Here is a 13,831-nt window from a genome sequence, read left to right as displayed (position 1 = left end):
GATTAAACAAACTATCCACCCACATTTTTCAGCCTACATATGTTACAGTTCCAGAACACAAGTGCTGGTCAACCTCCAGCTTCAATTAATACAGTAAAACTTCATTAACACAAATCTGAAGGGACCGTAAAATTAGGAGTTTGTTTTAAAAAAAATTGTGTTAAGTGAAAAACTCAGATTTTAATAAGTATACATGTACAGCAGTACACTAATGTGTAATACACTACACTATCAATCACGTTATTGTTGACTTATAACACTATGAAGTGATTGTAAAATTACAAGTACTCACAAATTATGTACATTACTTTCTTGGAAAAAATTCGGTCATGGTTTGTTGACATCCATGGGAATGATAATATTTTGTAATTTCACAACCAATTGTAATGATAGTGTCTGTTAACCCAGCAGTGACGTCGGATGTTGAAGCGAACTGTTCTAAACAGTCCAAGGCTTTAACCATCTCCTGACGGGTAGGTGGAATGGTATCTGTATTCTCGTCCTCTTCACTTTCTTCTGATGGTCCTTCTTGCACCTCGTTCACAGCTTTTGGTACATCCGATTCCACAGAAGCACATACAGCAACATCGTCGTCTACACTAATGAACTCTTTGAAACTAATCCCAGGGTTTGCAATGTCCTGCAGAACTGTCCATTCATCAGGTGAAGTGGCTTCTTCTAACTCGTGGACATCTTCAGTGTTGCTATGTCTCCAAGCTCTGTTAAAGCACTTCCCTATGTGATGTGGCGATACTGAGCTCCAGGCTGCTGTGATGGCTTTTATTGTGTCAAGCAGATTCCAATTTGGGGTTGCACTATGGTTTTCAGCAGCACAAATTGTTTGCTCTTACAAGTCGCTTACGATAAGCTCTCTTTATGAGAGAGGTTATAACTTGGTCCAAGGCTGAAGGTGGCTTGTGGCGTTGGGTGGAAAAAACTGAACCTTTATGTTGGATACCTTCAGATCGTGAACGTTATGGGCAGTACATCTGTCCAATGTAAGAAGAACATGTCTATTTTGAGCAACCATTCGACTGCTGAAACGAAGAAGCCACTTGCAAAATGGTGTGCCATCGATCCAAGCTTTCTTGTGGTGAGAGTAGATGCAAGGTAAAGTGTCCATATTTATGTTTTTAAACCAACATGGTTTCTCAGGTTTACCAATAACCCAGGGACGAAACTTCTCACTGCCGTCAGCATTACAGCACAGTACAACAGTCACACGTTGTTTGCTTCATGCTACACTGTGACACTTATCACCATTTATCCCCAGGGTGTGATTTGGAAAAAGATTGTAGAAAAATCCAGTTTCATCCATGTTAAACACATCACACGAAGCATACTTTTCCCTCACTCGGTTGAATTCGTGCAACCAGCTGTTTGCACTTTCTTCATCAACTTCATTTGCTTCTCCACAAATTTCTACAGATGAAATTGAATGTCTCTTTTGGAATCGATTCAACCAACAAGCAGAACAACAGAAGTCATTGGTGTCCACATCTTTAGCAATATCATTTGCTTTTGACTGAATCACAGGGCCAGTTAAAGGTACGTTAGATGCATGCATATGATTGAACCATTCTAGCAGTAATGTCTCGATGTCTTCATACTTGGTGGTACAAAGTTGTTTAGATTTGTTTCCAGAACCTGATACCGCAGCATTAATAATCTTTTCTCGATTCTTTATAATTGTAGGTAAAGTAGATTTAGGTATTCCAAAGTGCTCTGCAATTGCTGTTTTCTTGGTACCATGGTCCATCTCATCTAGAATCTTAAGCTTTGACTGTACATTTAGAGCTGTCTGTTTGCTCTTTGCCATTTTCGCGTGCTACGGTACCGGTTGTAACTGTAGTTTTATTCAGTATTCCAACTCGATACAGCTAACAGAACACCTGTCAAATGTGGCACTGAGTACATTCCTAAATGCTGCTGCACACATTACTTAATGTCTTACAATGTACAGCATACGCTGATTGTTGAGGTGATAATCGCGGCTACCAACCAACAATACATTAAAAATGAGTCAACAATAAGTATAATTAGCTTTGTAGCTACATTTCCTACATTCATTTCAGAGAAAATAATTATGCTTTAGAATACTCTAAGGACGGAAGTTTGTGTTACAGTGAAATTTAATTGCGCTAGGAACTGAAATTCGTGTTAACCGATAAAACATACCATAAAAACTAATGTGGGACCAATATTTTTTTCGCATTAACCGCAAGTTCATCTTATGCGATACGCTAATGAGGTTATACTGTATTTCGGGAAGCTCCAAGGTTCCTACCAAAAGTAAATCTGTGTTTAAAGCAGCTAACAGATAATACCACAATTTTAAGATACACTGCCAAGCACGTCCACATGATGCGTTTGTAAAAAATTCTCAGTACAAAATAGCAATGATGCACAATAGATTACACAAGTGATATTTACTGCCAAAGGGGAGAGCAGCAGGGTGGGTGATACTTATATGATATTATGCTCAGCTATTCAAAAAGACCATAAACAACTCCTGAATCTACTCCACTTTAATTAAGATCCAATTGCTCCCATGAACACAGAATCAACCCCCACCAGTGGATAGCAGTTTTTATACAAAGCCTAAATTGTAGTTAGCTACCCACAACAATAAGATCACTTACTTGCAAACTGCTCTTCGCCTGTAAGTCTCTGCTACAAACACGCCTCACCAGTAAACAGTGCAACAAATTTCACAACAGGTCAAGGCAGCAATAGTTAGCGACGGGTTGACAGAGCACGGAAATATACCAATGTCTGCACAACACCCTTTGAGATTGACCTACTCTGACCACAGAATGAACCATAAGGGCTTAAGGTCACAGGATACATGGATGAGATCATGTTATTTGGGATCCTCCCTTGTGCCTACCCAAAAATGTTTGATGGCTGGCAGCTCAGCTGGTGAAACGCTAAGAGCACTGTCTCACCACTCACCAGCCTGGCCCATGCAAGCTGTGGCCTTGCAGGCAGAGTTGATGATTCTCTCGCTGCTCACCGAGAGGCACAACTGACTCCCAACACCTGTTAATGCTGACTGACTCCAAGCTGTGCTGCAGCACCCCCAGTCATTACGGCAGCCCAGGTGTTTTTTGTAACTGTGTGCTCTTCCCATGCTGTGGCTGGCAGCAAGATTTTCAAATTCTGGCATGTGTGGTATGGCTAGTTCTGTCACAAGTATTACATGCAAAATAATTCGACATCTTGCCAACCTTATGGAAGGTACTTCTGAGGGAAAAAATGCTGAACTAAGGTTCTCGATTAGTAGGGAAAGGAAAAGATCGTTATATGGCTGATTTTAGTGTTATTTTTTGCCAAAATTGTCTTTTCTCCCGGATGTGATAATTTCTGTAGACTTGTTTGTGAAGTTCCATATGTTTTCAATTTTTGTCTTATTTCCCTGTTTTGCAGTGTTATTTTGGAAATAAAAAATATGCCTACCAATGCATTATATTGATTGACAGTAATATCTCGTTTATGTGCATTACCGAAAAAAATTATGTCAAACATATTAAAGCTAATCTGTTAAAAAAAATTAGGACCTTGCTGCCAGAAGTTTTTCAAAATATAACATTGACAAAACTTTTTCATTATCCACTGATCTGTTAGCACTTCACTCTAGTGTGAAAAATAAACCAACCGGAGCCTACAGTATGTTCCATTTGTCTTTACCATTCTAAATAACTTTTTGTGTAGAAGATAAATAAAAAACTGGGTCAAGCAAATGATGTACACTGATCAGCCAGAACATTATGACCACTATAGCTACTTAATAGCCAGTATGTCCACCTCTGGCACAGATAAGAGCAGTGACACATCACGGTACGGATGCAGTGAGCCATTGGTAGATCGTTGGAGGGATTTGGCACCACATCTGTGCACACACAAAAGTCACCTAATTCCCATAGATTTCGGAGAGAGGGGCGATGGCCTCTGACACCATGTGCAGGGACTAGATGGTGGCAGGACAAGGCTGCCAGAGTGTCGAGAGACTGCTGGTGAGGGAGGGTGGTGTAATGGGGAGTGGAAAAGGAGAGGAGCAGGGAAGGGAAAAGACCACTGGATGTGTTGGCATAGAGTGTCACACAATGAGGCTAAGGGGACATGAATTGGGAGGAGGTGATAGGACATTGATGGTGAAACCTGCTGTATGGAGGGTGTGGGAAAAGTGTGTTGCCATAGGTTGAGTCTGGATTGATTCTGGGAATGGAGAATGTGTTCTAAGGATAACTCCCGTCTGGGCAGCAGAAAAGCTGGTAGTGGAGGGGAGGATCCAGGTAGCATGGGTTGTGAAGCTGCCATTGAAATCGAGCATGTTGTGTTCAGCTGCATGTTGTGCCACAAGATGGTTAACTTTGCTCTTGGCCATATTTTGGCAGTGACCATTCATCCTGGCAGACAGTTGGTTGGTCGTCACACCAATATAAAAAGGTTTGCAGTGATTGAAGCAGAGCTACTATCTGACGTAGTTGCTTTCACAGGTGACCTGGCCTCTGATGGGGTAGGATAAGCTTGTGACAACAGGGTGGATGTATTGGGCAGGTGCTGCACTTGGGTCTTCCATAGAGATATGATTCCTGTGACAAAGGGTTGGGATGGGGAGTGTCATAGGAATGGACTAGAGTGTTGTGGAAGTTGGTTAGGTGACAGAACATCACTCTGGGGGGGTGGGGGAGGGGGGGATTTTGCATAGGATGTCCCCCTTTTCAGGACATGATGATAGACAATGAAAGCCTTGATGAAAGATGTGGTTCAACAGTTACAGTCTGGGGCAGTATTGGGTGCTGAAAGGGTCACTCCTTTGTAACTGATTCTTGGGGTGGTAGGAAATTGGGGGTGTGGGGAGTTATGACAGAGGAAATCTATTTACAGACTGAAGGCCTCTGCGAGACCTTATCACAGCAGATACACCGTTGACAGGTGGTTAGGGTGTATGGGAGGAATTTTTTGGTGTGGAAGGGATGGCAGCTGTTGAAACACAGATGCTGTTGGTGGTTGATTGGTTTAATGAGGACAGATGTGTGGGTGGGGCCGTCAGAGAGGGAGAGTTCAGCATCCAGGAAGGTGGCACACTGGATTGAGGGGGACAAGATGAAGTAGACGAGACGGAAGGCGTTGAGATTGTGAAGGAATGAGGAGAGTCCAAATTGTCAATATCTCATTAGTGAACAAGTTGAAATGGATAATCAGTTTTTTTAAGTTTCCAGGAAAACACTATCAACAGCACACCAATAAAGCAAAAGGAGATAAATATGAGATCTTTTTATTTGATCAGTTGGGAATCTTCTGCTGTAAACTGGCTAGAATGAGGCGCTGAAGGCTATAAATAAAGAGCTGAATAGGAAGAGGGTAATCGGTTTGCTTGTAGAAAAGGTAAAGACACCTGTTAAATAATTCTGGCATTACACTTCATTTTGGAATGATAAGTCAAGAAAGTGGAAGATGTCTGGAATTCTGGTAATGAAGAACAGAGAAAAAATGAGTGTAAGAGGGGCGTGGGAAAAGTCCGTGAGATGGCATCACCGGCGCGTATCAAGGTCATATTTAGTTAGTAGCATCTTTGGAAAGAACGCACACCAAGTTTCAGCCATATTGGTCTATTTCTTTGTGTTTGGTATTCGTATGAATCGAGGAAGTCGAGCGGTTGTCAAAAAATGGATAAAAAGGAATTTTGTGTGGTGATTAAACATTACCTTGAGAAAGGCAAAATGCCTCAGGAGACTAAAGAGAAGCTTGATAAACATTATGGTGACTCTGCACCTTCGATTAGAACAGTTTATAAGTGCTTTCAAATTTTTGGAGTGGCCGTATGGGCACAAGTGATAATCCAGAAATCATTGATAAAATCCTTGATATGCTGATGAATGACAGAAGAATTAAGGTACGCGAGATTGCTTGTGCTGTGGGCGTCTCGAATGAATGGGTACATAATATTCTGCATAAACATTTTGACATGAGAAAGCTATCTGCAAGATGCGTTCCCTGATTGCTCACTCTTAACTGAAAACGGAATCGTGTGAAGTGTTGCAAGGATGGTTTTGCAGCTGTTCACGAAGAATCTGCAGGATTAAACATGGAGACACTACTATATGCCTGAGACCAAACAAAAGTCTAAACAATGGGTTACCAGGGGAGAATCTGCACCAAAAAAAGGCGAAGACCATTCCTTCGGGCGGAAAGGTTATGGCAACTGTCTCTTGGGATTCGCAAGGGATAATCCTCATCAACTATTTGTAAAAGGGGAAAACTATGACAGGTGCATATTATTCATCGTTGTTGGACAGTTTGAAAACCAAGCTGCAAGAAAAATGCCAGCGATTGGACCACAAAAAAGTCCTTTTCCATCAAGACAATGCACCAGTATGCACCTCAGCAGTTATGGTCACAAAATTAATGGAAATAGGATTCCATCTTGTTTCACACACCCCCTATTCTCCATACTTGGCTCCCTCGGACTACTATTTGTTTCCCAGTTTGAAGAAATGGCTGGCAGGACAAAGATTTTATTCAAATGAGGAGGTGATTGCAGCAATTAATAGCTATTTTGCAGACTTGGACAATTCCTATTATTCGGAAGGGATCAACAAATTAGAAGAGCATTGGATGAAGTTTATAAGTCTAAAAGGAGACTATGTTCAAAAATAAAAAAAGTTTACCCCAAACAAGTAAGTAGTTAATATTTTGCATGAACTTTGCCAATGCCCCTCGTATTACAATATTTACAAAAGCCAAATGAGAGCTATACATGAGGAAGGTTGTGAGAGAAATCTAGTGTCAAGAAGGATGTGAGTTAAGGTTGCAGTTTATCACATTTGCTATTACTGGCGTTTAAACGTGGACACAATGCTCTTCAAGCATTAAACAAGTGTAACCAGCAGAGTGAGTGAAATTGAATACCTACACACTATTGTACATGTTGTAAGTCCAAAATATCCATACACATGTTGCACACGTAAATCCAGTGATATTATTGATGGAAGAAAGATTAGAGTTCAGCACTGAGCTAGTGACGATGTCATTAAAGAGTGAGGATGTGCTAAAATTGGGCAAGGTTCATGGAGGAAGCAGACTGTATGTTTTTCAAAGAATTTTTCTGACATTTAATATCTTATAGATTTAAGGGAAATATGGAATTACATCTGGAAGGCTTGACAGGGATTTGGCTGTCGCTCTTCCAAAATATAAGTATTCGTTTCATCACTGTGCCACCTCACTTGACGGTGGGAAGAGAGATATTGAAGTATATGGAAATGAAGAGTAATACTGCCATAACAATAATCTTTCATAAGTAAAGTCAAATGTCCAACTGTGACCACAAAAATTGAGGGAAAGAACAATAGAGAGAGTCAGCAGAGGCAACACCCATTGTTACATGATTACCTCTAGCCAGGGGATATACTAGAATGTGATTCTTAAAACAAATAAATTACTGTACAACCTATTTCACTAGTTTTTCCAACAATTTGACAACCCTCATTTTGTGGAGTCTCTGTCATCAGTTTTAGCCAGTTATAAATTAATGTGCAGAAAATTTTATCATTTTGTGTGGCATCAGAATTTCCCCTAAACTGATTGAGGAAATTAAATGTGTTAAAATGTAGTTGGTTACCTATGTTTTCACTGGTGGTCAGGCAGTTGAAGAAAAGAATTATTTGGTCATTTATAATTATTCTTCCGGTGTGACTATATGTGAGGGTTTATGCTGCTATGTATCTATGCGTACAAATATCTAACCATGTAGATGCTTCAATAAGAATTACTCCGAATGTACAGTTCCTCTTAATGAGTTAATTCATAAAACCTAGATAAAGCTTTCCATGTCAAAAAATGTATAATAATTTTTCTTTTTGATAATGCATGGCTACAATAACAAGAATTATTCTATGTATCTTAATGTTCTATAAATGTTTTTTGCAGCAAGTTTGCTATTAGCTTTTTAAATGAAAATATACTGTAGAAATTTTTACTTATTCCACATCCATGAGGACCATTTCACTTGGAATCTTTGTAAAGTAGATTATCATATTTGTTTTATGTTGTAAATATTTTTTGTGCATTTCTGTATTCTGACATTTTCTGCATCCTGGAGGATCTCCATGCTGTGGATATAATGGAGCAAAAAGCACATCTAATCTGATCTTTAAAAACAATTTACGAGATTTAACAAGACCATTGTTTAGGCAATAATAACTTTCTCATTGCTTGCATTGTGCAGAAACAATGATAAGAATGATTAGGCATATGAATCGTGTATTGGCATGTTGTTGTGTATGATTTCATGTTTTTGTATTTTCTTCTAGTATTTGCACCAACATCGACTGACATCATCAGCCAGAACATGATTTATTGGCAAATGTCTAAGCACTATAAGCGTATAAAAAGTGCTAGAAAGGTGGTAGACACATCAGCACCTTCCCACAGTAAGTTCAGTAGTGCTTCAACACGACGAGGGAAGAAACCAAGTACAGAGTGCCACTCTCCACTCAGTTCTGATGGTTCACTCAGACAGGGATTTCATTGTTCATCTGAGACAACAAATAGTGCTCTTACGCATACTTGTGAGAAATACAACCCGAGCCCTATTTCTGGAAGGTAATTATAATAGAAAAAAATTGTGAAACAAAAACAGTTTATCAAAATAAAATTTTGATAATAACATTCTATTCTTTGAATGTAACACACCAACCACGCAACAAACAGTGCAAATAATTGTGTGTACATTTTTGAAAGGCCTGATTCACTGCCTTGTAGTCGAAATTTTTTTTAAAAAAATATTTATTAATCTGTTATTAAATGTGGATCATTCCATGTTAAATTGCCTAATTTTGGGGTATTTTCCTGCTCATCCATCAAGTATTTTGATGAAATTTTATATGAACTTTCACACTTGTCATCAATGAACATTGGTAAAGTTTAACATTCATGGAAGCAATACTGGCCGAAATCCAGGCATTTGCTTGACTCCATGTGCAACTTTGCGTAGAGTGAGTGTGAATTTCTGACAACTTTAAGCTGTTATCTCGTGCAATATTTTATTGAAAGTAATGAAATTTGGCCATCTAGTACAACTTTATGTGTTCTCTTAAGAATACTGGTGTTTCCTTTGTCTGAATAATAATGAAAAGAATTTTATGAGCTTTAGTCAGACAGAAAATTCTAAAAAATAAAATTCAAGTTACTATCAGTAGTATGATCTATTTGGAGAAATGCATGATACACACCGTACTGTCTTACAATATGTTTATCCACTATCGGTTTCAATCATGGACCATTTTCACAGTGGAAAAATATATATTGTAACAACTTCATATGGCATCCACCTGTTTAACCAGGAGAGTATGCATCATTCTGCAGTTCTTACCATTTGGTCAGTTTGTTTTTATCATGTACACACAGGCTCTCTCTATGGAATCAAACCCTGAGTCTCTTTACCCATTACAACCATGGTAGTTGCAGAACCTACCATCAACAGTTAAGTCGTATGTTGCTATTGCAATGCCGTAATAGTGCAGCATCATACGTACAAGCAAACTGAAGATTTGGTAAGAACTACAGCAATGGCATATACTTTTCTGGTTAAAAAGCATGTATGCCATGTGAAGTTATCAAGGTAGATATTTTTCCACTGTGAAGTTGATCCATGATTGAAACCAGTAGTGAATAAATATATTATAAGACAGCACAGTGTGTATCATACATTTCTCCAAACAGAAAATTTCAGACAAAAATTCCCTAAAAATTGGTGCCCAAAAAAATTTTGAAGTTTGGCTTTTTGATTTCAGGAGGTAATAGTATGACAAACTTGTAACTTGGCATACAGTAACCTAACAATACAACATTCTCAAATGTAAAGTTTAATTTATGTACCACTTTCCAATGCTGAATAAATTACTCTTTAAACTGGGTTCATTAGAAAGACCATGATCTATCTGCAAAACAAAGTGGATTTGATTATCAAACATGGGCTAACAAAGCAAGATAATTTGAATCAAATTTGAGTGTGACAATCGTGGCACAAAAAATGTAAACTTCAGATGTTTATATCTGTCTCGTAAGGTAAATTCATACTGAATGTGAAACTGAATATGCAATATCTCAGTAGCACAAGGATGTGGAATATAAAATTTCATTCATCTACTATTTTCCAATAATCTACAAATTCGTTGGAAAGATGATGGGTTTTGTAAAAAGATGAAAATATGGTGTGTTTAACACTTCTTTCAAAAATACAGTTTTCTGTTGAAGCTTCAAAACCAGTCTCATTCTAAACAATGTGTTTTAAGCTCCACAAGAACAGTGAGTTTAATTTCCAACAAGGATTGAGAATGCTACATGAATTAAAGCAAAGTAGCCAGAAAAATTGCGCTGTGAATAAAGTTTTTAGTTTGGCTTCTTATGTCTTGTTGATTAGAGCGATAAGAAACATGAAACTTTGGACATAAAAACTTAGCAACACATATTTTCCAATATAAAATATCAATAACGTACTGCTTTCCAAATTTCCATAAAATCAGTTAAAACTGGATTTACATAAAAATATGTCAGTCAGTAATGCTTCAACAATTGTTAAACTTTACCAACATTCATTGGGGACATGTGCGAAAGTTCACATAAAATTTCAACAAAATCTGAGATGTTAGAGCGGGGAGGCCTAGGTGAGTCAACATGGGGAGGGGGGGGGGGGGGGGGGGAGGGAAGCGACTATTTTATTTTAGTTTATTTTGCTTCTTTCACTTGACTGCCTTCAGCCAATTCTCTTAGCAACTCTTTCTGATGGGCAAGTTTTTTTTTTTTTTTTTTTTTTTTATAAAAAATCAGCCAGAAAGTCTTAAAGTCAAAAACATTCATTGTCGGAGCTTCTGTGGCAAGAAACTTGTTTCTTTTGCTTATGTTTATAGTGATCTCTGTCATCTTATATATATTGTAGATTTAGTCATGCTTCATTATCAATTGTTTTCAAGACAGAAGTCTTTGTAGCAATGAAGGAAAGTATTATACCTGATTACAGTGCCTTTATAATTCATAAAAGTCTTTGCTATCAGTGTTGCATGTTTGATCTCATATCTATCTATCTATCTCTCTCTCTCCCTCTCTTTTTCCCATCGGTATTCCGACTGGTTTGATGCGGCCCACCACAAATTCCTCTCCTGTGCTAACCTCTTCATCTCAGACTGGCACTTGCAACTTACGTCTTCAATTATTTGCTGGATGTATTCCAGTCTCTGTCTTCCTCTACAGTTTTTGCCCTCTACAGCTCCCTCTAGTGCCATGGAAGCCATTCCCTCATGCCTCATCCTGTCCCATCTCCTTACCAGTGTTTTCCACATATTCCTTTCCTCTCTGATTCTGCACAGCACGTATATTCTCAGAAATTTCTTCCTCAAATTAAGGCCGATATTTGATATTAGTGGACTTCTTATGGCTAGGAATGCCCTTTTTGCCATTGAGAGTCTGCTCTTGCTGTTCTTGCTGTGTCTGTCATTGGTTATTTTACTGCCTAGGTAGCAGAATTTCTTAACTTCATCTACTTCATGATCATTAATCCTGATGTTAAGTTTCTCGCTGTTCTCATTTCTACTACTTCTCATTACCTTCGTCTTTCTTCAATTTACTCTCAATCCATAATCTTTACTCATAAGACTGTTTATTCCATTCAGCAGATCATGTAATTATTCTTCACTTTCACTCAGGATAGCAATGTCATCAGTGAATTATATCATTGATATCCTTTCACCTTGAATTTTAATTCTGCTCCTGAACCTTTCTTTTATTTCCATCATTGCTTCCTCAATGTACAAATTGGACAGTAGGGTAAAAAGGCTACATCCTTATCTTAAAGTCTTTTTATTATGAGCACTTCGTTCTTGGTCGCCCACTCTTATTATTCCCTCTTTACTGTTGTACATATTGTATATGACGCGTCTCTCACTAAACCGTACCCCTACTTTTCTCAGAATTTCAAACATCTTGCACTATTTTACATCGTCAGACACTTTTCCCAGGTTGCCAGATCCTATGAATGTGTCTCGATTTTTCTCAAGTCTTGCTTCCATTATTAACCGCAATGTCAGAATTGCCTCTCTCATGCCTTTACCTTTCCTAAAGCCAAACTGATCATCATGAAGAGCATCCTCAGTTTTCTTTTCCATTCTTCTGTATGTTATTCTTGCAAGCAACTTGGATGCATGAGCTGTTAAGCTGATTGTGCAGTAATTCTTGCACTTGTCAGGTCTTGCAATCGTCAGAATTGTGTGGATGATGCTTTTCAGAAAGTCAGATGGTATGTTGCCAGACTAATATATTCTACATACCAACATGAATAGTTGTTTGTTGCCATGTTCCACAATGATTTTAGAAAATCTGATGGAATGTTATCAATCCTTTCTGCCTTATTTGATCTTAAGTCCTCTAAAGCTCATTTAGATCCTGATTCTAATACTGGATCCCTTATCTCTTCGAAATCGACTCCTGCTTCTTCTTCTATCACACCAGACAAATCTTCCCCCTCATAGAGGCTTTCATTGTATTCTTTCCACCTGTCAGCTCTCTCCTCTGCATTTAACTGTGGAATTTCCGTTGCACTCTTAATGTTATCACCCTTGCTTTCAGTGAAATTTTCATTGCACTCTTAATGTTATCACCCTTGCTTTTAATGTCGCCAAAGGTTGTTTTGACTTTCCTGTATGCTGAGCCTGTCCTTCCGACAATCATTTCTTTTTCGATGTCTTCACATTTTTTCTGCAGCCATTTCATCTTAGGTTCCCTGCACTTCCTATTTATTTCATTCCTCAGCGACTTGTATGTCTCTGTTCCTGAGTTTCCTGGAACAGTTTTGTACGTCCTTTCATTGACCAATTGAAGTATTTCTTCTGCACCCATGGTTTCTTCGCAGTTACCTTCTTTGTACCTATGTTTTCTTTCCCAAATGTTGTTATTGCCCTTTTTAGGGATGTCCATTCCTCTTCAACTGTACTGCTTACTGAGCTATTCCTTATTGCTGTATCTGTAGCTTTAGAGAAGTTCAAGTGTATCTCATCATTCCATAGTACTTCTGTATCCCACTTCTTTGCATATTGATTCTTCCTGACTAATGTCTTAAACTTCAGCCTACTCTTCATCACTATTATGTTGTGACCTGAGTCTATATTTGCTCCTAGGTACGCCCTACAGTCCAGTATCTGATTTCGGAATCTCAATCTTCATCACCCAGCCTTTTCCAAGTATACCTCCTCCTTTTGTGATTCTTGAACAGAGTATTCGCTATTACTAGCTGAAAATTGTTACAGAATCAATTAGTCTTTTTTTCTGTCTCATTCCTTGTCCCAAGCCCATATTCCCCTGTAACCTTTTCTTCTACTCCTTCACCCACAACTGCATTCTAGTCTCCCATGACTATTAGATTTTCATCTCCCTTTATGTACTGTATTATCCTTTGAATATCCTCATACATCTTCTCTATCTCTTCATCTTCAGCTTGTGGCATCAGCATGTATACCTGAACTATCGTTGTTGGTGTTGGTTTCCTGTCGCTTCTGATAAGAACAACACTGTCACTAAACTGTTCACAGTAACACACTCTCTGCCGTACCTTCTTATCCATAACGAATTGTACTCCTGTTATACCATTTTCTACTTCTGTTGATATTAACCTACACTCATTTGACCAGAAATCCTTGTCTTCTTTCCATTTCACTTTACTGACCCCTACTAAATCTACATTGAGCCTTTGCACTTCCCTTTTCAGATTTTCTAGTTTCCATCCTGTGTTCAGGCTTCTGACATTCTATACCCCGACTCATCTAACATTATCCTT

The 13,831-nt window shown here is 38.5% G+C and overlaps 1 protein-coding gene across 3 annotated transcripts in view; it reads left to right on the top strand.

The window, feature by feature from the left end:
- LOC126358788 (spermatogenesis-associated protein 7 homolog) overlaps positions 1-13,831 on the top strand; it is a 106,985-nt gene that overhangs the window by 16,527 nt on the left and 76,627 nt on the right. For all 3 annotated transcript variants that reach the window (XM_050007581.1, XM_050007580.1, XM_050007579.1), the window contains exon 3: positions 8,319-8,610. In XM_050007581.1, the coding sequence (XP_049863538.1) occupies positions 8,319-8,610 (292 nt within the window). The remainder of the gene's footprint in view (positions 1-8,318; positions 8,611-13,831) is intronic.

This window comes from Schistocerca gregaria, chromosome 1 (assembly GCF_023897955.1).
Source record: "Schistocerca gregaria isolate iqSchGreg1 chromosome 1, iqSchGreg1.2, whole genome shotgun sequence".
Classification (NCBI taxonomy): domain Eukaryota; kingdom Metazoa; phylum Arthropoda; class Insecta; order Orthoptera; family Acrididae; genus Schistocerca; species Schistocerca gregaria.
Note: the sequence above shows the minus strand (reverse complement) of the source record. Positions and strands in the feature narration are given on the sequence as shown.